Source organism: Acipenser ruthenus, chromosome 7, assembly GCF_902713425.1.
Source record: "Acipenser ruthenus chromosome 7, fAciRut3.2 maternal haplotype, whole genome shotgun sequence".
Taxonomy (NCBI): Eukaryota; Metazoa; Chordata; class Actinopteri; order Acipenseriformes; family Acipenseridae; genus Acipenser; species Acipenser ruthenus.
The window spans coordinates 50,322,311-50,348,692 of record NC_081195.1 but is presented as its reverse complement, the minus strand read 5'-3'; the positions used below and the strand labels follow the sequence as shown (position 1 = coordinate 50,348,692).

The following is a 26,382-nucleotide window of genomic DNA, read 5'->3' as shown; positions in this document are numbered from 1 at the left end:
GAGTGTTCGGTAGACCGGTCAGTTCTTAAGTTTGGTGTTCTCTGTATACAGTAATAAATGTAATGTTGAGAAACTACAGCATATCACCCAGGTTAGTGTTTTTTTTACAATGCAAACTTTTTTTTCTTCATTTTACAGGTCCCTTTGCTGTGACCAGTCTGATGGTTGGATCAGTAGTCCTGACCATGGCTCCAGAAGGGAATTTTGAGATCAAGGGGAACACCACAGGGCTTAATGGAACAGCAGTGGATATTGCAGCCATGAATGAATATAGAGTTCTAGTGTCCAACACTGTGACAGTTCTCATGGGAATTCTTCTGGTAATGTACCATGTATCTGTTATACTGTATGTGTAGGAACAATTGAGTGGCGTCCAATCTGAAATATTATTTAAATTCAGCGAGAGAGAGTGAAAGAGAGATCGAGGACTTACTATGAACATCCACACTAGACAAAGTCAGATTTTCAGTAAAAAGTCAGATTTTTTATTTATTTCTTAGCAGACACCCTTATCCAGGGTGACTTACAATTGTTACAAGATATCACATTATTTTTACATACAATTACCCATTTATACCGTTGGGTTTTTACTAGAGCAATCTAGGTAAAGTACCTTGCTCAAGGGTACAGCAGCTGTGTCCCCTACCTGGGACTAAACCCACGACCCTCCGGTCAAGAGTCCAAAGCCCTAACCACTACTCCACACTGCTGCCCTAGAAGTCTTAAGTATGTACTATGTATAGGGAGGGCCCTGCATTTTTTCACAACACGTTTTTAAACCTGCAATTTAATCCTACAGTCCCAAGATGACGAAGCAGCCTCCCAAATAAGCCACGTAATGAGCAGTCATTAAACAATCATCTCATTACAGTAACCATTTGTATTGGTCATCCCATTACTACAACGTATGTATTAGCAGATTAATAAACAGAATGCTCTAGATGGTTACTGACATGTATTTAACCCTTACATCCCTGTGAATACGTATAACAGTATTTTAAAAAGGAAGGGTTTTTTTTCAATATTATTTCAAAGAACGCAGAAGTGTAAATACATTTATAGGTTTTAATTTAACAGTACACTTTTACGCAAATAAAAAAAAATCGTAAGAATATATGAGGTCTTCTTTCTTGAGCAAAAACACTGAAACAGTTTCTTCCAAGATAATTGTTTATTTCGTAGAGTTTGTTTGATGATAGAACTACAGTGCACAAAGCACTGGGTACAGCTTCAGGCAAATGCAAAAATACAATAGACTGCTTCATTACATCATCTTTTTATGTTGTTCATTCAGAATACACCCCCCCCCCCCCCCCCCCCCCCCACAATTCCTGCAATAGAACTATACAACTCGTTCCATATATGGAGTTGTTTTTTCGCAAGCTTCATCTTATTGCAGCTTTTTCTTATATTTGTGCAAGGCCATCGTTATCTATATTAAAATGCTGTGCCTGCATGTCTGGATCAGGGTCAACACCAAGAACATTTAGAGACATCAGCTAACCACAATTAGTATTTTTTCTACAAGTACATTTTCTACAAAAATGTATTACATTTTCTTGGATATCTGGATCTCACCGGGCACAAATATATATTTCGTCAACAGAAGAGAAGATAGTTTTTATTTATTTATTTATTTATTTTAAATAGATTTGCCATTTCTGGCAGTATAGATATTATAAGCATTTATTGGAATCTGGGCATGTGATAGATTCTGTAACATATGTAAACTGGGTTTATTAATTTTTTCTTTTCGTTTTTAGGGGTTTTGTTCTTTGAATATAATAATAATAATAAAAGGGTCAGCCCATAAGTGTTACTTATTGTAGTGGGACTGCAAATCGAATTACTGTTGCGCCCCCTACTGGCTATTAGACTACGCCACCCTCTAAAATTGATTTTATGGCTAGACAGAAACCCTGTACACCCAATGCATATAATAAGCAAATATTAACAGGTTCCCAACAACAGACCCCCTCAATTAAATGAGAGTCTACAGACAAGAATGCAGGTTAAAAGTTTTATTACAAAATATGGACCAAAGCCATTAACATGAAACAAAGATTAAAAGCATAATAAAGAAATAAAAGGTTTTATTAATAATGGTAGTTGCAGTACTAAGAACTCTCCCCTAGGGGAATAAGGTCAAAGCATCAAGTAGAAACCTTTGCTTGAAATAGCAACTGTAAACCTCTCCCAGCCAAGAGGAGGGATTTCTTCATAGACAGATACTTCAACTCTGTGGAGTGTATGGGCTCAAAAGGGGCCTTGGTGAGAGCCTCCAGTACCACATCTAGGCTCCATTCGGGGAGAAAGTCCTTCTTAGGAGGATGTAACTGCCAAGCACCCTTCGGAAAATGGGTCGCTAGTATGTGAGCGTCCGGGACACTGAGTCAATAAGGACATGGCATGCAGATATGGCTGCTAGGTACACTTTCAACATAGAGGGGGATCGACCTGTCTTTAACAGATCTTGCAGAAAATGCAAAATAGTTGCTATATGGCAATAATTGGGGTCATGAGCCCTAGCATTCTGGGGGGAGGAGGCTCTAGTATTCTGCAGTGTACTGACAACTGCATCTGAGAGCCCAGAGGCGGACAGATGGTCCTGTTCAGGGGCCAGACCCACAGTTGGAGTCTGCCCAGTTCTGGGTGCTACAGGGTTCCTTGTGCCTGGCTGAGGAGATCCATGCGCACTAAGGAGAGGCCGAATGGCAGCACAGAAAACTCAAAGACGCTCCCCTAAAAGGCAAAGTGGAGATATTTCCTGTGCGCTGGATGAATAGGGTTGTGCAGTACGCGTCCTTTCTGTCCACTGTTATAAACCATTTGCCAAGCTGGACAGACTGGCGAGTACGGCAGACACCAGCGTCTCGTTCTCTCCTGTAACAGAGTACAGGAGGGGAGCATTGAGGCTACCTGCTGAGTCACCTTGCTTTCTTGGTGAGAGCGTTGCAGCAATTCCTCTACCACTGGTCCAAAGGAATAGTCAGGGGAGGTAGGGGCTGCTTCTGAAGGAAGGAGCCACCTTCCCATGAGGCCGCGATCAAAATCGCATCATGGACCTCCTCTGCAATGCTGACAACTGGTTCCGTAACATCCGGGGTGACCCCTGTGCAGGCGGGGTCAGCTCCGGGACCAGCATTATTGGCTGAGCCAGGGCCAGAGCAAGGGCTTGAGCCTGCTGCCAGGCCAGGGGCTCCCAATGCCGCATACGGCTCAGCTGTGCTAGCAGGGGACATTGTGTAGGACGTGCAAGCGTGGAATTTAGCCATGCTTGATGTCTGTATGGCCCCAAGGGCGTTGTTTAAACACCAGAGGGTGTAGACCTGTATACTGAAGCACACAGACACCAAAAGTGCAGAAGCACTGAGGACACTGAGTGAGTTAGAATACAGTACTGGTGCACTGAGTGCAGGTGTTATTGACATGCTGGGGCGCTAAGCACCGAGGCATGGAGCGTCTAAGCACGAGGGTGCCGAAGCACCGAGAGGTGCCTAGCCTTAACCGCGTGAAGTCAACACAACCCGGGGTAGCGTATAGCATACAACGGGGTGGATACACAGGCTCGAGTAGCTGCGGTAGGCAATCAGGAGAGCAGTACAGGGAAGTGCGGCGATAACCTGGTTCTGGGCTGCGTGCAGTCACACAATGGGGAAGCGCGTAGCATATACCGGAGTGGAGCACAGGCTGAAGGAGCTGCGGTGTGTTAGACAGGAAGAAAAAGTGTACTGCATTTTTTTTTTTTTTAACTGCAAAGACAGGAATAGAAAAAAAATAGGCTTACACCTACAGTAATTCAGCTATGGGAGAAAAAAATGCCTTTTGAGTTTGTTGGTGCATCTATTTGTCTCGAGGTAATAAGTCAAGTTCTAATGGCTTTAGCCTTTGTGGGTATAACAGCCTGGCTCCATAAAAGTCCTTAACTGATTTTTGGAAATAAGTCCTGTTTCATAATCATTTTTGTGGTTAGAAACTTTGCCTTTGCTTTGTTGAGAAGGTTTGTGACCATTGCTGTCCTTTCTGTGACCTCTTGTAGTTGCAGCAAACAAACTCCTAAAAGGTGTAACACTGGCACAATTGTTTCATTATAGAGCCAGGTTGCCTATAGTTATGCCAATAATTAATCAGTTTACCGGGAATACCTCCTACAATGTATATGTTATTATCAAGATCTTTTGAGACTGTGATTCAATTTTTTTTTAATTAATTATTTTATATAAACCTTTTTTCTTTTTTCAGCTGATCATGGGAATACTTCAGATTGGTTTTTTGGTGCGGTACCTTTCAGATCCATTGGTTGGAGGATTCACCACAGCAGCTGCCTTCCACATTGCTATCTCTCAAGTTAAATTGGTGTTGTCTGTACCAACAAAGAACTACAATGGAGTTCTATCTCTTATATATGTGAGTACTGTTTTTAATTATATATATACTCATCCCAGTTTGGGAAGTTTCCTCACATATTTTTCTGAAAGGGATACAAAATAAATTGCAAAACTAACATGAAACAACAAAGGTGTTCAGTTATTGTTATTGTTTTGAGTTTAAGGTTAAAATGACTCATCTAAAAATGTATTCTTTTTTTTCCACAGACAATCATAGACATATTTAGAAACATTGGTAAAACCAACATTGCAGATCTGATTGCTGGATTGCTGACTATTATCATTGTGATGTCAGTAAAGGAAGTCAATGATCGATTCAAACATAAGATTCCAGTTCCTATTCCCATTGAACTGTTTGTGGTAAGATCTGAGAAAACTGCATGTTTCACAGGTAGTGTTTGCAGTCAAGCAAACTAGGCAGGTTTCCACGCAGCTTAGAAAGTCGTCACTTTGGCCCTGAATATCAAAAGTGTCTTCTGACAGTCCGAAACTCCCTGGCTCCGTTTGTTTTAACCCGACTCTTATCCCGAACATTGTTTCCATTAAAAAATGAAAAACTTTTTTGATGTTTTTTGACAGGTTGAGTGGGTGCATAAAGAATGGGTAGATAAAGGTGGCAGAATAACTATTCACTATTTAAATGAGACACGGTGACACGATGGCTTGTGTGGGGACGTCAGGCCAGGAAATGTAGGACGCAGAATGGTGAGTGAAATGCGCTGGTGTGCAGATTTAATAATGAATAAACAAAACAAAAGGTTTGAACAAAAACACAAACACTTTCACAAAACCCAAACAAAATGGCATTATGGCCAAAACAGACCAACAAAACAGACACAGTGGCCAAAACAGACCAACAAAACAGACACGGAACAAATACTAAATAAAACAAGTATCGCGCTGGTTTAGAACCAGCATGCATAGCAATCGTTTGTCTTCGTTCTACTTCACCTCCCAGCTCTTGTTACGCCTCTGAACACACCAACCTCGTATCACCCTATTTATACACCTGCGGCTGCAGCCACATTCCCATGTGTTTTTGCAGGGAGGATTCTAACTCCCTGTCACCCATTATTCCACACACACACACATGCCCGTGCTCATATACCAACATACCTTTTTAATCTGCACGTGAAGTGATTGTGCAATCCGCGTGCCTAATACAAATATATGCACCAATACATACACAGTAACAATAACACACCACATAAAACACAAAACACAACATACGCACAGGAGCGGGGCACCCCACCACACAAACCTATATGTTAATGACACAAATTCAGTTTTTAGGTCATTTCAGGATTTCAGTCAATGGACATGTGGGATTGAAAGGTAGTAAAGGCAGAGAAAAAAAAAACAGACATGTTTCAGGAGAAATGGAGAAAGAAGAGAAGATACATTTAATATAACATAATAATAAAGCAAGCACATCAGGACAAAGAGAAAAAAAAGTAAAGTTTGATAGCTCATTTTAATGTAGCTTAATTTTTATAATGTATATACTGTATTAAATTGTAGTTTCATGTACCCAGTTATTGAGGATATTTTATGCTAAAACAAAAAATAAATAAATAAATACACAAATAAATAAATAAATATGTATTTATTTATTTCTGTATTTGTTTATTTATTCATTTATGTATTGGTTTATTTTAAATTTTGCCATAAAATATCCTCCATACCCGGTTGCACTTTATAAAAATGAATAACACTTGAGTGTATAATAGGATATCATATAAACAACCGGTGGCAAAAAATGACAAGGCTGTGAGTCATACTGGCAATACATGTCCCCTCAGGGTGCCTGACTAAATCCTATTTAACTGCATCACATAAATACAATATCATAGCCTTCTGCATTCGATATCTTCATAGCAATTGCAGGGTTAGAAACTAATGCTCGTCCACTTGCCAGAGGCAAATTAAAACGAATGAGGACTAGTTGATGTCTGTGGACAGTAGTGTTCTGGGCGAGTGCTTAAAAAAAATGTACAGATATACTCTCACGTTGACAGGCTTGCGTTAAAAAATGCAGGAAAGTCAGTTTTGTAACGGGGTGTAGCAGTGGTGAACAAACATACATAATGCTTACAAAAAGTCACTCAAAACTGAAACCTCCCTTCATCTCCCTTGCAATGCCGAAGTTTGCATTATTTTGAGATATGCGAATGCGTTTTGTATGACCAAAGCCAGAGTGGTACATTTGTGATTGAGTCGATTTTAAAGCGCTTGAAAAATCAAGTAATCATTACTGTGTGAAACTGATGAAGGCAAAGACTGACAAACAAGGCACATCAAAAGCGTAACAATTACTACACATCATAAACACCTCTTTGATTTTAAAGCCAAAAGTGCTTTTTAGAACTACTCACGTCTTTGCAAACCATGCACTACTATATTCTGATTTTTGAATGGATGTGTGACCTGGATGAGGCAAAAGGATTAAATTTGGGGAAAACCTATAGAAATTTTGAACAGACACAGGAGTGTATACAGTATTGTGAGGACTCAGCATCCAGCCCAGTTAACTGTTAAATATTGGTCGGCTATCGAGGGCGGTTCAGAGTTCCATTACTGAAGCAGTGATATGCTATGTTGAAGTATGCTGTCAACGGTGTTGTCCACACAGACTTTATTGGTGTTCGGAATGTGGGGAGGGCAGATGCAAAAACTCAATCAAAGTATTTGGGGAATGAACATTAATGTTTATTGTATCTGTTTTTTGTTTAATACAATAAAAAAAAATCCACATTTATAACTGTTCTTTTTTTTTTTTTAAAGGAAAATACCATTTAAGCCTAATATTTTAGGGACCCCAACAGCTGTTGTTGTTTCCGACTCAGGAATTTCACAGTAGGACTAGTAAGTTTACATAAGGACTAGCAATTCTGTTAGTTTCTAACCCTGACTTGCTCTTCTGTAAGGTCCAAACACGTTATTTATTTTAGATGGAGCTTGTTTGAAAGAGGTTCCCATCTCCATTAGGACTCTTTGAAACAGGCGGAACCATTTCAGACAGCTGTGGCGGGGTACCCCCGCCCCTGTGCATATTTTGTGTTTTATGTGGTGTGTTATTGTGTATATGTATGTATGTATGTATTGGTGCACGCGGTGTGGGACTATTAGTATTTCAAATGTATGTATTTAGGCACGGGGTGTAAAGTAGTTCACGTGCAGACTGTGTCCGGACTGGATTGAATAATTAACAAGCAATCGAGTCCCGGCACAGCTGCATAAAAGGAGCACACTCGGGGTTAGGGTTCAGAGTGGAGAAGGGGAAAGAGAAGGCGGTACAGAGAAAAATTAGACTAATAACAATTGCTACACGTGCTGGAAGGACCAGCATGGTACTTGTTGAGTGTCACTGTTTTGTGTTCATGAGTTATTTTTTTAAAACCTTTATTTTGCTCGGTGAGTTGTTTTGTTTCATTATTGGTTCCATTTGTTTAATAAGTCTGTGCAGCAGCGCTTCACACACCAAACTGTGTCTCTGCGTTTCCTGGTCTGTGACGTCACCACACAAGCTATCCTGCTACAACGGCAAATACTCATTCCGACCACATCAACCCTTTAGATTTTTGCACAGGGGTATGTTAATTAGTTACCCAGTTAATTTGCATAGCATTACTCATACTGTCGGAAATGGGGTTTTGCGATTCTCTCATCCTTCCTTGCCATTTTTGATTTTTGCTTGAAACATGAGAAACAGTTGGAAAGTTAAAATCCTGCCACAAAAACCTTCCCTGACGGTCGGAAAATCTTTGATATCACTATGTAACACAATTTTTGTTCCTGGGTAGTAAGTGTTATTTCCTAATTGCTTATGCCTCAAAAGTATAGAAAATGGCTATTATTCCCCACAAACTTTGCTTTTGTGACCAGGACAGTGATATTTTGAAATTTACCTATTTCCAATGAGAAAACGGCCGAATTTGTGTCTTTTCGTTCACATAAAGTCAGAAAAAAACAACATATGAATCCAAATTAACATGTATTTATACTAAAGTAATACAAAAATGACTACAAAAGATTTAGAAGTGAGTAGTTTTTCGAGATTTACGATTAAACTGTAAATCACTTTCACGAATCAGTCCCCAAATGTAGTCTCCCATCATGTTCTCGTTATACTGTCCTTCATTGACAGCTCATCCAGGAGCCTCAAAGCCGTGCTGCTCCATAATAGTAACAAGTACCAGTCTCTTCCCCTGGCTCACTCGGTGCACCTCAAAGAGGATTGCAACAGCATCAAGACCTTGCTGGACGCCTTGAAGTATGATGAGTACGGCTGGGACCCCCGGAAGGTGCTGATGCCACCACTGCACATCAAATTGGGCCTTATGAAACAATTTGTCAGAGCTCTAGATAAGGAGTCGGCAGCCTTCAAGTACCTTCAAGACTTCTTCCCTAAGCTGTCTGAGGCAAAGGTCACTGCCGGTGTCTTCGTTGGACCACAGATAAAGAAGATCCTGGAGTGCAATGAATTCCCCAAGAAGCTCACTAGTAAGGAGAAAGCGGCTTGGAACAGCTTTGTCGCAGTGGTTCGGGGCTTCCTGGACAATCACAAGGCCGAAAACTATGTGGAGCTGGTTGAGACTCTGGTGAAGAACTACGGCATAATGGGCTGTAGGATTTCCCTCAAAGTCCATATCCTTGATCCTCATCTTGATAAATTCAAGGAGAACATGGGAGCGTACTCGGAGGAGCACGGCGAGCGCTTCCACCAGGATATACTGGACTTTGAACGCCGCTACCAAGGACAGTATAACGAGAACATGATGGGAGACTACATTTGGGGGCTGATTCGTGAAAGTGATTTACAGTATAATCGTAAATCTCATAAAACTACTCACTTCTAAATCTTTTGTAGCCATTTTTGTATTACTTTAGTATAAATACATGTTAATTTGGATTCATATGTTGTTTTGTTCTGACTTTATGTGAACGAAAAGACACAGATTCGCCCGTTTTCTCATTGGAAATAGGTAAATTTCAAGATATCACTGTCCTGGTCACAAAAGCAAAGTTTGTGGGGAATAATAGCCATTTTCTATACTTTCGAGGCATAAGCAATTAGGAAATAACACTTACTACCCAGGAACCAAAAAAAAAAAAAATCTGTTACACGGTGTATTCAGTGCCTTTCTTTCCACAGTCATTATTTATGTGACGTAGTACGCACATACCACATGTTATAGGAAGTGCGCGTCTAAAACATTGTACGACTTCAAAGGGAGGGTAAATCACCTTCTCACACCAAAAACTAGGAAATAATAGGAAAAACATAAGCATACAGTACAAGGGGCTTAGAGATTTTTTTTTTTTTTTTTTATGTGACACCATTTATTCAACGTTTTGATTATTGCTATTTGACTCATAAAACAGCTTTATAGTTAAGGTGTTTTATAAGCAAGGTTATAAAAAATATTGAAGTGCCTTTGCAATACACATAAATACATAACAAAGCCCTTACATTTACTTTTTGTTATCTTCATGATTGGTCATCAGATAGCTGACTGCTTTAGCATAGACTTTTCTGTGCCTAAACAATAAGATGCAATGAATTGTACACTAGCCTTAACTTAAACAGCCTCTATCATGGTTACCTTGCCAAGGGGGGAAAAAAAGTGCATTTGTACCAAAATATAGTAGCGGGCACGGCCGGGCTGACTCGCCATGCAAATAAGATGTCGAGGACGCTGGGATTGGGAAATGTTTTGGGGGAAAAGTGTTCTTGTTTTGTTAATTCATTGTTGTACAGTTTCATGTTATGTTTAATGTGTTACCCTTATAAAGATGTGCTAATTTATTGTTTGTTATTAATTACGTGGTGTGAGATGCCTGTTTGTTCAGGTTGGGAAATAATTGCTTTGTGTGTGTGAGTGAGTGTAAGGATGGTACTAGCTGTTGTTAGCTGCCAATAAAAAACGCATTATACTGAAAGAATTTTGGTGTGTGCATCAATTATTCCCATGCTCGCTACACTGGTGTCAGAAGCGGGATGGACGGCGCACACCTGCCACATCATTGCTTGGAGGAAAACTGAACGGTGGATGTGCACGCTGGAAGAAGAGATTGTGCATTTGGCTGAAGAGCTCCAGGGGATGTGGTGGCGAGACTCGCTCCCCACCCTGCGCCTCTGAAGACCCGTGGCAGCAAGCTCTTGCCAGCACGGGAAGAAGACGGCAGCTGAGCGGGACACCTCAGGAGAGGGGGCGAAGACGGTGCGGGCCAGGACGGCGGCGGTGACCTCGACCAGCCAGTGCTCCAGCCCAACCCAAGTCCGCCTTCGCACTGTCACCAGCCAGGTCGCTACTATGATGGGCCAACGGTGCTTGGAGGTCTGGCTCAGGGGACTGCATGATCTGGCTGGCAGAGCTCTGGCTGGCAGATACAGGATCGTAGCATCCTGGGCTTGGACCTCCTTTCAAAAGTGGGATCTACCCTCGACTTGGCCCGGGGAACCCTGTTTGTCTGCCAGAACCCGACTTACCCCGGGTCTCAAAAAGGAAGGTGAGAGCTGTCTCGATGAGGCCACCTCGTGGAGTCAGCGGAAGTACTGTACCAAATATTTTGACTGGATCATTTTTATTTCATTAACCGGCTAAATGCTGATATTTTAGATCAGTTCGATCAGATTTGCAGAAGTTCTGTAGGAAACGTTTACATGTTATTATATATATATATATATATATATATATATATATATATATATATATATATATATATATATATACTGTATATAATGTGTGTGTAATGCAATCTCAGTTTTTGTTTTGTTTCCCATTGATTTTTTATTCATTTTTTTCGGTGGCCAGAAGAGACAGAATGCACTTGCAGTACTTCAACACGAACTTACAACTTCATGGAAACCCAGTTTAAGAACGCTGTCACTCGAGGCCAAATTGGAAGCCAGACATAATCATTTACATATACCATCCTGCATTTTAATATTAATTCGTTTTTTTGCATTTGGAAAGACAATTTCTCTGGCTAAAAGAAAACTACATGGAAACACACACAAACCGAAAGTATTACCAAAATAGAGAGAAAAATGTGGAAACTGCCCCACTGACACGATGTCCAGTGTACTAATAAAAAAAGAAACCCTTATCGCTGCTTTATACACAATGTAATTTTACTTTTGTTTAAAATACTTATTCGATAAGTAAGAGTGTAAATATTATTAAACTAAAACCCCAAACTTAGCATATGTATTTAAACTGTGATTTGAATGTAGAACCATATTACCCTGGTATAAAAGTTTAAAAAAAATTTGGAAAAGAGTGGGCATTTGTTTCTGCTTGTAATGACAGCTCCAGTATCTTGCTGTTTTCTCTTGCAGACTATTGTAGCTTCAGGGATCTCATATGCTGTGGATCTTGAGACAAAATACCATGCCTCCATTGTCAAGGACATTCCAACAGGGTATGCAATGTTTTGCTCTCTTCCATAAGAACCACACACCTGAAGCTAGAGGTGTGCGGTTGATCTAAGGGTATGAATATAAATGAGAGCATCCTCAAAATTCTGTTTGCATTTCGTGTGTGTTTGCATTATGTGTGAGAACCAGGTACTGTTTTTACCGTGACAGTACAGTATCTCTGTGTGTAACAGTACAGTATCTCCCTGTGTAACAGTAAAGTATCTCCCTATGTAACAGTACAGTATCTCTGTGTGTAACAGTACAGTATATCTGTGTGTAACAGTACAGTATCTCCCTGCTAACTTCCACTGCATTATGTTCTTGGATATATTGTGTTAAACCAGCCTGTTCCCCTTGTATTCTATTGTCCTCAGTCACAGGGCTCTTTGAACTCCCTTGTTATATTACTTGACAATCAGCTGAGGCAGTGATAGCTGGACGTGGACTGTAGTTGCTGCTGTACTGTAGTCAGTGGCTAACTTTATTATCAAGCTCATCTCTTCACCCCAGTTTTCCAAGAAGATGGATGACTAGCCAACCAGAGTACACAAGATTTTTAGAGATGACTGCATAGTCATCATGATTATAATAAGTCTCTGTCTCTTATGCCATTGATGCGTAGAAGGTTGAGGCATATTACTTCAGTGTAAGGACCGCTGTTTCTTTTTTGTTTTGTTTGATTGTTTTTTTAACTAAAGGATATACTACTTTTTTCTGCTCTGCAAAATGCTAATGTTAAAGAACTAGAATGAAACAACACAAGCTCATGTTGGAATTGTTTTTAGTGGGGGAAAGCAATGCTAGACAAAAAGAAACCTATGGTTACCATTGTGCATAATTTGTATTTGGAGCTAGTGGGAAACAAAAAAAACAGTGTACCGTAATTATTATCTGTTAGTAAAGCTATATCTACTGTAGTTAGTTCGTCAATTTTACAATTATATAAAATGTTTATTTTTTTCCTCTTTCTAGGTTTTTACCCCCTCGACCTCCGGATGTATCAATGTTTGCTGATGTAATAGGCTCTAGTTTCTCTACAGCGGTGGTGGGGTATGCTGTGGCTGTATCTGTGGCAAAGGTGTATTCTATAAAACATAACTATCAAATTGATGGCAATCAGGTGAGTCTAGAGACTAAGACATTAGAGGCATTAAGTGGTCTTAGTGATCTTGGAATTTCATGAAATTAAAAAGTAGAAGATAAAAATGGATAAAAGAACAGTATACTTTTCACCCCAAAATATCTCATTAGGTGATTCAGCTTTTTTTAATGTGCTATTGTAATTTAGGATACTTAGAAATTTAAAAAAATGAGGATGCACAAAAAAAAAACAAAAAAAAAAAAACAGAGGTCTTGGGGTCCCCATCAGCCACCAGCAGTAGAAGAATCTTATTATTCTATTCTGACTGCCAACACTGACGCGGTTTGCCCAGCCTGGATAAAGGAGTTTGCAAGCAGAGAAAGAAAGAACCTAAATCGAGTTGTGGTTACGAGGTTGGCGGCGTTACATTCCTTATTCCATGGCACCTCCGCTGTGGACTGGTAATATACAACAGAAAAGGAAGCGCAAGCAGTTATCTGTGAGTACTAAAACATACCAACAATTATTCTGTGTGGATTAATTGAGAGTGGATTCAAACCGGAGCTCTGTGTGACAAGGTTTGAAGACTATTCTGTTGGAGTGGATGTTTTTATTCACGGCTGTGTATACGATGCTGCAGAAGTACGCTCACTGTTTCTTTCCTCTGAACTGTACGGTTTTAAAACTGGGCTTCAGCATTTCCATGGACTGGACTGAAGACACGTTGGTTTCTGTGTGGAACTTCATGTTAAAAGTATACGCCTTTTACTGTAAATAAGTTAAGTGTAATTTAAACTGCTTGTTGGTTTTGAATGAAGAAACCCAGACCCGTTCCCAATGGACTGTGTGTTTTTGAAAAGGGGAATAATATCACACCAGTAAATAAATACATGACACAGACTGTTTTTAGTTTTTATTTAGTCGAGGAGTTCCTAGTCAGTCAGTGTACAGAAACCAGGGCTGGGCTGTGTTTCTACCTCTTCACCAGCAGGGTTCTCCAAAACACCTGCCAAAGACAAAAAGCTGAATAATGCAAAGGAAGGACTGTGTAAAAGTACTGTGGACATTGACTTACCTGTTGTTCCAGTGTGGGCCAGAGAGCCGCCAAACTCTTGTGGGAGAGAACCAAATCCCGGAACTACTTACCTGCGACATACAATTAACGCATACTAAGTGCAATACAGTAGTACTTAAACAGGGGGTGGGAGGATGCTGGTGGTTCCTTCAATTAAAACCCATGCTCAGATCATGCCATCTTCTACTGCGACTACTGTGTTCAATGGGGATAGGAGTTTGCCATGGAGACAAAAGCCTGTCTGCTGCATCCCTCATCCACATTGCTCCGGCGTGTTTCCTAATTTCATCTTGCCATCTTCCTGGAGGTCATCTTGGTGGCTTTATATCTCTTGAGATCCAGTCTAGTATCTCCTTGGTCCAGCGACGCCTCCTGTTTGTCCATCTGTAGTGCCTCAGTAGAAGAGAAGATGTCCACTCTTGAGTTCTAGTAGTCCTTTGTCTTTTCGTCGTACTTCGCTTAGTCCTACGATGTCCCACTTGAATCTTACAAGTTCTTCTTCCAACTCTTGAAGTCTTGCTTCACCTGAAAGAGATCTGCAGTTGTACGTGGCCGGGGTCAGTGTTCTGTTGCAGCCTAAAATCGTAACCCGGTGATTCTTAGCACCCTCTGCCTTCATGCCTAACCGGCCGCTGCCTTGGTCAACGGCAGTCCAGCCTCTGGGGAATGAGGGCCATGTTTTTTTCTGTGCTTTCATCATGGGGGGTTGGCCATAACTCACCACGTTGGCCAGGCCGGTTGGTAACTGCCCCTTCCACTTTGTATGTGACTCAAGCTTTCACAGCATGATTGAAGCTGCCAGAGTTAGGGGACCCTGCTGTACATTGTCTTGAGAACCCATTGTCACCCTCCTGCCACTTTGAGGCAGTGGAAGTTGGACTTTATATATATATATTTTTTTTCATTTGTTTTCTTTGAAAGGTTTGCCTCCTCTAAGGAGCCTCACTGGTTCAATATAACTCCAGCTGTTTGAGTTACATTTTTAGCTAAAACATTAGCAAAGCTAATGCATGATTCATTCAGTGAGAGTAGAAAAAATGTCTACAGCCTCCAAAGGAATAAACTGACTGCTTCATTTTACAGGAGCTTGTTGCCTTTGGTGTCAGCAACATATTTGGAGGAGCTTTTTCTGGCTTTTTTGGCTGCACAACATTGTCACGAACTGCTGTCCAGGAGAGCACTGGTGGACAGACTCAGGTAATGTCTGCAGCGTTTATGTTGTATGAAACTGGATTAGTTTTTCTCTTTAATTCTTCAATAATATTCATAGGATATTTGGAGTTCCTTGAGTTGTTTTGTGTTGTAGTCACTCAGTACCTGTGGTATTGGGAGAATTCAACAAACTACACTTCCAGCCAACAAATGACAAACAACATCAAATTACAGTTTTTTTGTTATTTATTTGTTTAACGTTACAGCGTATATTTTGTATTCAGTAAATTACACACATGTAGCAAGGTTAACATCATTATTTACAATCCAAACTCTCTTAGCCTTTACTACTTGCATGTGAACATAATATGTAAACTAAGCCTTTTCTTAAGTTTGAAAATAATTAAAAATAATAAAACATAAACTTCTCAAACTCTATTCATATTTAAAAAAAAAAAATTACACATGCTTTTCTTCTGCAGATTGCTGGATTTATCTCTGCCTCGATAATATTTCTTGTAATTGTCGCTCTGGGGAACCTGTTGGAGCCTCTGCAGAAGGTACACTTCAATTATTTCAGATTGCTTGCTATTAAAACCATGTAATTGAATTACAGTACCAAACCCAACCCCTTGCTGTGCATTTGACATTCATGTTTTGCAGTCTGTACTGGCAGCCATAGTCATTGCCAACCTCAAAGGAATGTTCATGCAGGTCCTTGATGTTCCGCGCCTCTGGAGGCAGAACAAGACTGACTCTGTGAGTTATATAGAAATCTCATTCCCATTCTTTTACACTAGTATTCTATGTTTGTATTTGAAATAAATGTTATGCAGTAATACTAAAGAAAATCCACCAAGTATATTTTTGCATTACTACATATTCTACCATTCACAAGAGGATTTACATTTTGTTTCTTTTCTAGATTATTTGGGTTGTGACGTGTGCTGCATCCATAATTCTGGGCCTTGATCTCGGGCTGTTGGCAGGTCTTGTCTTTGAGCTGGCCACAGTTGTGATCAGAACACAGTTGTAAGACTCTTTTATGCTGTTATGTGATTAAACTTGTTGATGGTTTTTCATATGATCTAAAACAGAGAAATGACATATCAAGGGCCTAATTCAATTAACATTTAACTGGAAAAAACGTACATAAGAACATAAGAAAGTTTACAAACGAGAGGAGGCCATTCAGCCCATCTTGCTCGTTTGGTTGTTAGTAGCTTATTGATCCCAGAATCTCATCAAGCAGCTTCTTGAAGGATCCCAGGGTGTCAGCTTCAACAGCATTACTGGGGAGTTGGTTCCAGACCCTCACAATTCTCTGTGTAAAAAAGTGCCTCCTATCTTCTGTTCTGAATGCCCCTTTATCTAATCTCCATTTGTGACCCCTGGTTCATTTTGTGACCCCTGGTACATTTTTGTCTTTAAAACAAACCACACTCCAGAGGTCAATTGTGTTTAATATTTCATGGATGACCTTTAACCTAGGAATTGAATAGGGTCATTCCATATGAAATCAGTCATTTGACCATCTCTGATTTTGATAAACTTTTGCAGCTATTATTGTCTTTGGAAGAAATGGTTACACCGTGATTTGTAGGCCTGACTTCCCCCATAGTTGACATAGAAAGCTGGTGAAATACAAGATTAAAAAGTTGCGTGAATCTGTGACCTTTAACCTCACCTAAGTCAATTCAAGTAACTTTGGATTTTTGTCAGTTTTTGATAGATTGTAGCCTAGACCCTTACCTACATTTCCTGCAAGTTTAATTTTGTGCCTGCCATTGGTTGAGGCACAGCACAGTTGAATGCAGTGTGTCAGGTGAATCTTCTAAGTCAAAGGTGCGCAACCAAACTTTTATTACGGGCCACATATCCAGAAAACTAGTTTAACCTCATGTGTATAGCGGGTCACACATTACTAAAGAATAACCCATAGGCATACATACATAGGCAATTTCCCTTAGAATTACTGTTAATTTGACTTTGTACTGCACAAACAAAAATATGCAAAACAGTTAAAAACAAAGTATTAATATCATACTGTTATGGTACCATATACACACGCATTGCATAATAATACAAAGCAAATTAAATATCTGCTTGCTGAAGTGGTTTTTATTTTAGCCGACAAGTTGTTCAATTGTAGCAGCCAGGCAGCAATGTTGCAAAAGGCACAGGGCAGTGACGTCACCTCCCTAGCAACAAGCCTGACTCCTATGTTAGGAATCGGTTCTTTCAATGGAGCGGGTTTGTGCATTTGAGAAAGGAGAGGAAGACTCATGAAATTAGTTGTAGACTTAAGTTGATGAGAAGTAATTACCCTCCGCTGTACGAATTGAAACAATGTGCTGCTTTTAATTTGAAAAATTAGAAAAAGCAAGTCAACAAAGTTATGAAAAATATTTACGATATATTCAGAAGTGAAATGGAATAAATACACTGGGCCGCAGTCGGACAGTAAATGGGCCGTATGGGGCCCACGAGCTGTGGGTTGCGTGTCCCTGTTCTAAGTGAAGCGATTACACACCTAATACAATTAAACACAAATATGTATTTGCAATCAAGTATACTCTCCTCTCCCGTTAAATTGAAGCTGCAGTGAACTGGTGTAGCTGTAACAGCTATTAATATATTAATGAATTAACCAATGTGCCCTATGTACACAGTTGGCTAAAACAAACAAATACAGGTGAATTCAATATAAATCAATACTGAATTGTGCATGTTTAATTTTGTCCCCACCAATGGTACTTCTGTCAGCGCATGTTTGGTATTTTAAGTGATGCTTCTCCAGGAGCTATAATAACCACTGTTCAAATCCAATGAATCACTGAGCCTGGAAAAGAAAATGTAGATATTTCTGTCGTTATATTTCTGCTTGCAACACAATTTACCACTCACCTATACTTAAGTTGCCCTTTTCCTTCATAGCCACTCTGTCAAGGCTTTTGATGCTTTGGCATCTCCTTGTCTCTCAGGGTGTATGTCCTTCCTGTTGCAGTTGTTGGCTCCACTGATGTCAGCATGTCCCCCATGTCTACAATAAATTGATGTGGATGGAATGGGAAACAGAATGATCATGCTGGTCCATTCAGGTGCAGGAAGTTAATTTCAGCCTCCCGTTTCTTCTGATCAGCAGACACCACCAGCCCGAGCCACTGAACAGTAACATATCGTTTCGCTTGGTCAAATGGTAGGACATCCTCTTCGACTGAGAGAACTCTCGTACAAGGACTTTTGCTTTGGAAACTGGTTGAAAGAAGTGGAGATGCCGTGTGCCAGGCACAGTTCTTACCTTGAGGAACCATTGCTCCAGAAAACCTTGCTCAGCTTGCCATTGTGCTATCGTGAAGTATTCTACTTCAAGAGCAGGAATGTTGTCTTACACAAACCTGTACAATTGGTGTGGAGTCTGGACCTGGTCGTGGTATGGATGCTGCAAACTGGCTTTTGTTGCCATTTGTTTAATGGTTCCTCCTACACCATCACAGGGTCCTTTGCCATGAGATGTTGCAAAGAAGTTCAACTCTGCTTCCACGACAAAATCTTCCAAGTGGTGGCAAATGTTGAGGAAATTTTTACAGTTCTTATATTTCCCTGCACATCTGTCAGAGAAGTAATAGATTTTTCTCGGGCGCCTCTCCCAAATTTGTTCTCCAAGAACCTTAAAAGATGCTTTTGAAAGAGATAAACAGCGACTGTGTCATGAGTCATGCATTCTGATATTGCAACATAAGAGATGTGCTGAGAATTCGCATCTTTGTCTTGCCAGTAACAAACAAAAGAATATATGGTTGCCTGAGAGTTGTTCCAATGGTGTGATTGTGCTTCATCTTGCATGACGAAAGTGAAGTTTTCTGCAAAATCACCAACAACTAGGAATTCATTTTCTTGAAGGAGTTCATCCCACAGCTGTTGATAATAGACAGTCTGCATCTTTGCGATGAAATCATGTCGACGAAGACATTGGAGGTGGCTTGTGAAAGTTTCTATGCACTGATCAACAGGTTCATTGATTGTCTGAAGGGTGAATCTGTCAGTTGTAGTCCACTTCCAATACTCCACTGCGTCCACCAGGCTATCTTGAAAGAGCATTTGTAAATGGCTCTTGAAATCTTGAAGTGATGGACAATTTTCACACTTTCTGAAGTGGCAATCGACGTTAGTTGGGGAACACATGAGATAAGATAAGCAATGCCGATTGTGATTCAAAGGCACTTCTGTACTGGCACTCAGTTTTGGAAGCTTAGAACGAATGATCAGATCTGCATTCTGGTGTGTTGTGCAGACAGACACACACAGCATGTGTACCGCTACTGCGTGCCAATACACACTCCTTTGGTTTCAGCTCTGCAAATTTGGAGAAGCCGATCCTAATGTCAGGATGCTGTAATCTGACCGCGCTCAGCATTTAATAACAGAACAGAAAATAAAAGGTTGGAAGAGACAAAAACACAGGACACGGCACTGGAGCCAAAATAAACAGGTAAACAAAACGCACTAACATACAAAACAAGTGGACGAACGTTAAACAAGTACCGTGCTGGCACTTCCAGCACGCTGTAGCAATTGTTATTTTAAACTTTTATTTCTCCTTCTCTCTCACCCGTTCTCCACTCTCGAACACCCAACCCTGAGTGAATGCTACGTGTCTCTATATATACTGTTGTGCTGGGATTCAATTACTAATTAATTATTCACTTGAATCCCAGCACGTGAATTAATTCTGTGCAACCCCGTGCTCACATATTACATTTAACCAGCACGTGAAGTGATTTGTGCCCTCCTCGTGCCTAAATACAAATCTACCTTTTTAAATCACACGTGAAACACAGACCCGTTTATATCCCGTGTACCAATGACTATACACCAACATTAACACACGCACGCAACATACAACATATAACACACAAATGCACACAGGGGCGGGGCACATTGCCACATATACCCCCCCTTGTGCGCAGCACACATGGCCTCAACGGCCACCTCCCCCCTTAAAAACCCAGCAGTCCAGGACAAAGTCTCGGGCTGGAAAGGGAGGCTTCAGTGGGCCCATGGCTGGCAATGCTGTCAGCACCCCTGCCGGTAGTGGCACGGCTGACAGCATGCTGGTCCACTCCTGCAGCGAAACTGCTCCTGGGGAAAGTGGTCTCCTGACCTCTCCCCCGATCTCCGGCAGCGAAAGTGCGGCTGGGGAAGCTGGTCTCTTGACCTCCCCACCTTTCTTCATAGCCAGCAGCTCCCCTTCATGGAGCACTGGCCACAGTGTAGCGACACGAGGCAAAACAGAGGCCCCGGCGACCCCAGGCGACGCAGGACCCTCGACGACCCCAGGCGAAGCAGGATCCCTGGCGACCCCAGGCGACGGCAGCAGCAGCGGACCCTCGGGAGGCGACGGCAGCAGCAGCGAACTCTCGGGAGGCGACGGCAGCAGCAGTGAACTCTCGGGAGGCGACGGCAGCAGCAGCGGACCCTCGGGAGGCGACGGCAGCAGCAGTGGACCCTCGGGAGGCGAACTTGGGAGGGGAGCCCCTGGCCATAGAGGCGGCAGCGGGAGCTCCACTTCTCCCTCGCACCCTGCACCCTGTGTGGAGCAAAAGGCAGCCCCAGGCGATGCAGAGCGGCTGGCAACCCCAGGCGATGCGGCGCGGCTGGCCACCCCAGGTGATGCGGCGCAGCAGGCAGCCCCAGGCGATGCCAGACAGGCATCCTTGGGTGAAGCGTGGCAGGGAGTCATGACCAGCCGGGGTGCGGGTGTTGGCCCTCTTCTCGGCCTCTGCGGCCGGGCGGTTCTTCCCCATGCTTCCCTCAGCAGCCTATGCAAGGGCTGCTGAGGGCCGCCAGCTTCACGTCCTGGTCTTTCTGGTGAAGGGAGAGGCAGCTCCTGCTTCTCTCCCCCTGATGGTGATGGAGGCAGAGGCAGTTCCCGCTCCTCTCCTCGTGATGGTGGGGAAAGTGATACCAGCAGGCATTCATCCTCTGCTGGTGGGGGAAGTGATACCAGCAGGCATTCATCCTCTGCTGGTGGGGGAAGTGATACCAGCAGGCATTCATCGTCTGCTGGTGGGGGAAGTGATACCAGCAGGCATTCACCCTCTGCTGGTGGACATGGCGGAGGCAGAGGCAGCTCCTGCTCCTCTGCTCTTGGCGGTGGTGGAGGCAGAGGCAGCTCCTGCTCCTCTGCTCCTGGCGGTGGTGGAGGCAGAGGCAGCTCCTGCTCCTGGCGGTGGCGGAGGCAGAGGCAGCTCCTGCTCCTCTGCTCCTGGCGGTGGTGGAGGCAGAGGCAGCTCCTGCTGCTCTTCTCCTGGCGGTGGTGGAGGCAGTGGTAGCTCCTGCTGCTCTGCTCCTGGCGGTGGTGGAGGCAGTGGCAGCTCCTGCTGCTCTGCTCCTAGTGGCGGAAGCGGCGGAGGCAGAGGCAGCTCCTGCTGCTCTGCTCCGTCCGGTGGAGGTGGCGGAGGCAGAGGCAGCTCCTGCTGCTCTGTTCCCGCCGGTGGAGGTGGCGGAGGCAGAGGCAGCTCCTGCTGCTCTGTTCCTGCCGGTGGAGGTGGCGGAGGCAGAGGCAGCTCCGGCTGCTCTGCTCCTGCTGGTGAAGGTGGGAGCAGCATGTAGTCTCCTGCCGATTGGAGGTGGGAGCAGCGTGTAGTCTCCCCCTTTTCCAGGGGACTGGTGCTGCTCTGCCTCTCTTGCAGGGAACTGGTGTGGCTCCGCCTTTGACGGGGAAACCAGCAGACATTCTCCCTCTGCTGGCAGCTTGGGTCCTGGAGCTGTGGAAGCCCCGACTTCCCTCTCTTCGGGCTGTGGACGCACCGACTCCTCCCTTTTGGGCTGTGGACGCACCGACTCCTCCCTTTTGAGCTGTGGACGCACCGACTCCTCCCTTTTGGGCTGTGGACGCACCGACTCCCCCCTCTTGGGCTGTGGACGCACCGACTCCCCCCTCTTGGGCTGTGGACGTTCGGGCTCCCCCCACTCAGGCGTAGGACGTTCGGGCTCCTCCCACTCAGGCGTAGGACGTTCGGGCTCCTCCCGCTTGGGCTGTGGACGCTCAGGCTCCTCCCACTTGGGCTGTGGACGCTCAGGCTCCTCCCACTTGGGCTGTGGACGCTCAGGCTCCTCCCCTTCAGGCATAGGACGTGGCAACAAGGGCTCCTCTTCTTCATCCTGCATGGGGCATAGGGCCACCGTGTGCCCATATGCCCCACAGCCAGGGCACCACTCCCCCCATCCCAGTCTTTGGGCCATTGCCTGAAGGGTCCTGTGGACGGAGCAGGGTATGGTGGTGTGGCTAGTTTGGCCACAGTCGAAACACCACAGCCCTGCTTCCGCCTTTCTCCCTTTGCCCTCCTGTGCTCCTCTACAGCCTCTTCTCCCCATTTCTTTTCCTTTTGTTTTTTTTTTTATATATATATTTTTTCCACCAAAAAAAAACTGCGGTTCCCGCTCTGGCCTGAGCCCTGGAGGCGCTGTCGTCCCGGTTCTGACACCACGTGTCACAAAGACGGCCGGAGTGGGTGGCGTCAGACCAGATGCAGGAAATACACAGACAGAGATTTGGGATTTTGGTTAAGCTGAGCGTGACCGCGCTCAGCATTTAATAACAGAACAGAAAATAAAAGGTTGGAAGAGACAAAAACACAGGACACGGCACTGGAGCCAAAATAAACAGGTAAACAAAACGCACTAACATACAAAACAAGTGGACGAACGTTAAACAAGTACCGTGCTGGCACTTCCAGCACGCTGTAGCAATTGTTATTTTAAACTTTTATTTCTCCTTCTCTCTCACCCGTTCTCCACTCTCAAACACCCAACCCTGAGTGAATGCTACGTGTCTCTATATATACTGTTGTGCTGGGATTCAATTACTAATTAATTATTCACTTGAATCCCAGCACGTGAATTAATTCTGTGCAACCCCATGCTCACATATTACATTTAACCAGCACGTGAAGTGATTTGTGCCCTCCTCGTGCCTAAATACAAATCTACCTTTTTAAATCACACGTGAAACACAGACCCGTTTATATCCCGTGTACCAATGACTATACACCAACATTAACACACGCACGCAACATACAACATATAACACACAAATGCACACAGGGGCGGGGCACATTGCCACAGGGGTCCAAAATGGGTCAGCTTTGATGAGCTGTATCTCATGAACAGGGTGTCACTTAGACCTAAAATTTACACTGTAACCACTTCTCCCAAAGGCAAACGTGCCTGAAATTGAAATTCCAAATCAAAGGAGGCCGAGGTTTGTTGTGATTGATTTCATATGGAATGACCCAATACCATTAATGGATTCGATTCTTTACATTGTCTATGATGAGAATCTTTTTTTTCTCCGCTACCCCAGCCCCACCTGTGCTGCTCTTGGGAATGTTCCAGGCACTGACATTTACAAGAATATAAAGGACTACAAGAATGTAAGAAAAGTGTATTGCAATAGCAATATAACCTGTTCCTTCTGTCAAAATAAATAAATGCATACACTGGTGTCTTTGAAGCAGACATTTGACCACAATATTGTAGTGTTTTCATCTACATATACCATTTTTTTTAAAAAAAATTGTTGTAGGTTGTTTTAAATAATTGTAGTACTACAGTACACATAATGTTACAATATATGGTATACAATTAAGTGCTCAGCAACTCATTCTTATTTTCACAGATTGAAGAACTATCTGGAATTAAGATCTTCAGATGTAATGCACCAATCTACTTTGCCAACATGGATTTTTTTAAAGATCGTCTGAAAGCAATTGCAAGTTTTTAAGCCACTTAAAAATGTCAACACTTTAAAATGTATAAATCTGGTTGAAATTGATTTCTAAAACTGCTTAAACCTTTCAGGTGGGATTTGATGCAGTCAGAGTGTTTAGAAAGAGGAATAAAGCACTGAAGATGATTCAGAAGCTTATCAAAAAGGGGAAGTTAAGATCCACAAAGGTGCAGACAATTTCCTAAACATGATTCTTCATTAACTGTATGTAAAAAAAAAAAAATGCTTTAATGTAAAAATAAACTACAAAGGTCATGTGTTCGGTTAAGAACACTAACCAAAACTGTTTTGCCCCTAATTATACATTTATTACAAATTGTGTGTTTTCCTTTTGGGATGTAGCACTGAACTGTATCTTTAGCATAACATTGCAAATTGTTCGTGACCTTTACTAGATTATGTGTTTGGTGGTTAAGATGCATGTATTTAAAAGTAACCAAGCCCTAGTAACAAAATCTTTTTTTCTAAATGGTAGAATGGCGTGCTGACAGATCTGGGTGTGGATAACAAAGCTTTTGAAAGTGATCCAGAGCAGGATCCTGAGGAGGCAGAAGACGTTGATGTGCCCACGAAGGAGGTGGAAATCCAAGTGGACTGGAACTCTGACCTTCCAGTGAAAGTGATCGTGCCCAAAGTTACCATTCACAGCCTTATCATTGATTTTGGTGCGGTCTCCTTCCTTGATGTGGTATCAGTCAAGGGCTTGAAATTGGTATGTAAATCATTCATGATTTGAAACTCTTGAATTTGCCCAACTAAGTTTCAACCCTAACCCTGGGTTTTAAACAACCAATGTGCAGTATGAGAAATGAATGTATGCAGAAAACAGATATCAGAAATAAAAAAAAACATACCAATATACCAAATGGAAAGGGCTTCAAGACCTGATGCATCCTACATATCTAAATTATCACAATGATTGGCTATAGAGTTCACGTGCCACAATACCTAAAACATGCTGATCTGGCCAATCATGTAGTTGAAAATTCTTCGACAAACATTTCACTGAAGACATTGAGAAAGACTTCCAGTCGAAATGCTTGTCATAGAATTGTATAGTAAAAGTTTATTTTACTATTAATACATATACCACCATTGAGTAAGTTATAGTTATAGATGAAATACCTGCGCAAACCATTGTATTGTGCAGCACATAAAACATCCCGTGATGACACACAATACTGTACATTGTGATATAAGGGGGTGTTTTGAAAGGAATATGAGTGTATACTTCTTCCTGTATCACAGGAGGCAGACAGCTCTTCCTATTGATCAACTATAAAAGACTAAATCATGTTTTGTTTTTCTTCCAATATTGCAGATTGTGAAAGAATTCATGCGGATAGATGTAAATGTGTACATAGCAGGATATGATGGTATGTACCAAAAGATACCACCAGGTGGACTGTTTACAAAAGTTAATACCAAAAAAGATAAAGTATAAACAAAACAGCTACCAAAAAACAGAAAAGCATGTTGAGCTTTTTGTCATGTTTATGTTTTTATTTTGTGTATTTTTTTTGCTCATCCTCTGACCCTGACCCAGCACCCTGTATGTCCCTGTGATCTACCAACAGAGTAAAAAATAATACAAGTGCATTGCCAGTGCAAATCATTTCTAGTGTTCTTTTATGGTCATTGCAAATCTGATTTTTTAATTATTATTATTCATTTGATCAGCACTAGTTTTGTACAGAAAAAAAGGAAAATGAATATTCCATGTTGATGACAGTACATTGTCTCATTTATAGATGAAATTATCCAGAAAATGGAAGCATGTGGCTTTTTTGATGACACTGTAAAGAAAGACATTCTGTTCCTGACTATTCATGACGCTGTCCTCTTCATTCGGATGAAAGCTTTGTATGGCAACGTCGAAGATCCAATATTTGAGAAGGTAGGGGTTATTATCAGTCTTGATCACTCAGTAGGCAGAACAATTGTCTGTGATTCAAAAGGTTACTGGTGGGAATTCAGACAAAATTCTTGGGATGGTTGGGGAGAGTGTGGATAATACAGATTCTTAATTTCCTCATAATGATTTTTGAGTCATGCCCAGTCAATGAAGCCAGTAGTTTCAGTTTGTATGCTCTGCACAGTGAATGAGGAGCTTGGGCAAGCATTTGCTTATTTTAAAATGGGTAAAGTTCCCTAAGCATGGCACCATATTAAGAAAATATTAATTTTACCAAACACTTAAAATGTAATGTTTTGTGTCACATTAAGATAATCACACATTGTTTTATATGTATACTTATATGACCAATTATTCCTTGCAGATTTCACAGATTTCATTTCCTGAATCTGATGAATTAGAGGATCATGAAGGGGTAATTCAGATATTTTGTTTTCCAATACTATCAGTTAATATTTTGTGTGTAAGGGTCATTACAGAGAAGTTTGATTTGATACATTTAGTGAAAATGCTTGCTGATAGAAGTCATAAAAGTAACTCTTGCTCAGTAA

At 42.1% G+C, this 26,382-nt stretch overlaps 1 protein-coding gene across 4 annotated transcripts in view; it reads left to right on the top strand.

Annotated features, from left to right (window-relative positions):
• LOC117415142 (pendrin-like) overlaps positions 1 to 26,382 on the top strand; it is a 68,700-nt gene that overhangs the window by 41,608 nt on the left and 710 nt on the right. For 3 of the 4 annotated variants that reach the window (XM_059027211.1, XM_059027213.1, XM_034921981.2), the window contains 16 exons: positions 139 to 320; positions 4,243 to 4,407; positions 4,596 to 4,748; positions 11,734 to 11,816; positions 12,787 to 12,934; positions 15,054 to 15,167; positions 15,605 to 15,682; positions 15,786 to 15,881; positions 16,048 to 16,154; positions 23,491 to 23,560; positions 23,806 to 23,898; positions 23,988 to 24,083; positions 24,392 to 24,628; positions 25,238 to 25,292; positions 25,668 to 25,813; positions 26,196 to 26,246. In XM_059027211.1, coding sequence (XP_058883194.1) covers positions 139 to 320; positions 4,243 to 4,407; positions 4,596 to 4,748; positions 11,734 to 11,816; positions 12,787 to 12,934; positions 15,054 to 15,167; positions 15,605 to 15,682; positions 15,786 to 15,881; positions 16,048 to 16,154; positions 23,491 to 23,560; positions 23,806 to 23,898; positions 23,988 to 24,083; positions 24,392 to 24,628; positions 25,238 to 25,292; positions 25,668 to 25,813; positions 26,196 to 26,246 — 1,874 coding nt within the window. The remainder of the gene's footprint in view (positions 1 to 138; positions 321 to 4,242; positions 4,408 to 4,595; positions 4,749 to 11,733; positions 11,817 to 12,786; positions 12,935 to 15,053; positions 15,168 to 15,604; positions 15,683 to 15,785; positions 15,882 to 16,047; positions 16,155 to 23,490; positions 23,561 to 23,805; positions 23,899 to 23,987; positions 24,084 to 24,391; positions 24,629 to 25,237; positions 25,293 to 25,667; positions 25,814 to 26,195; positions 26,247 to 26,382) is intronic. The other variant, XM_059027212.1, reaches the window with a different exon arrangement.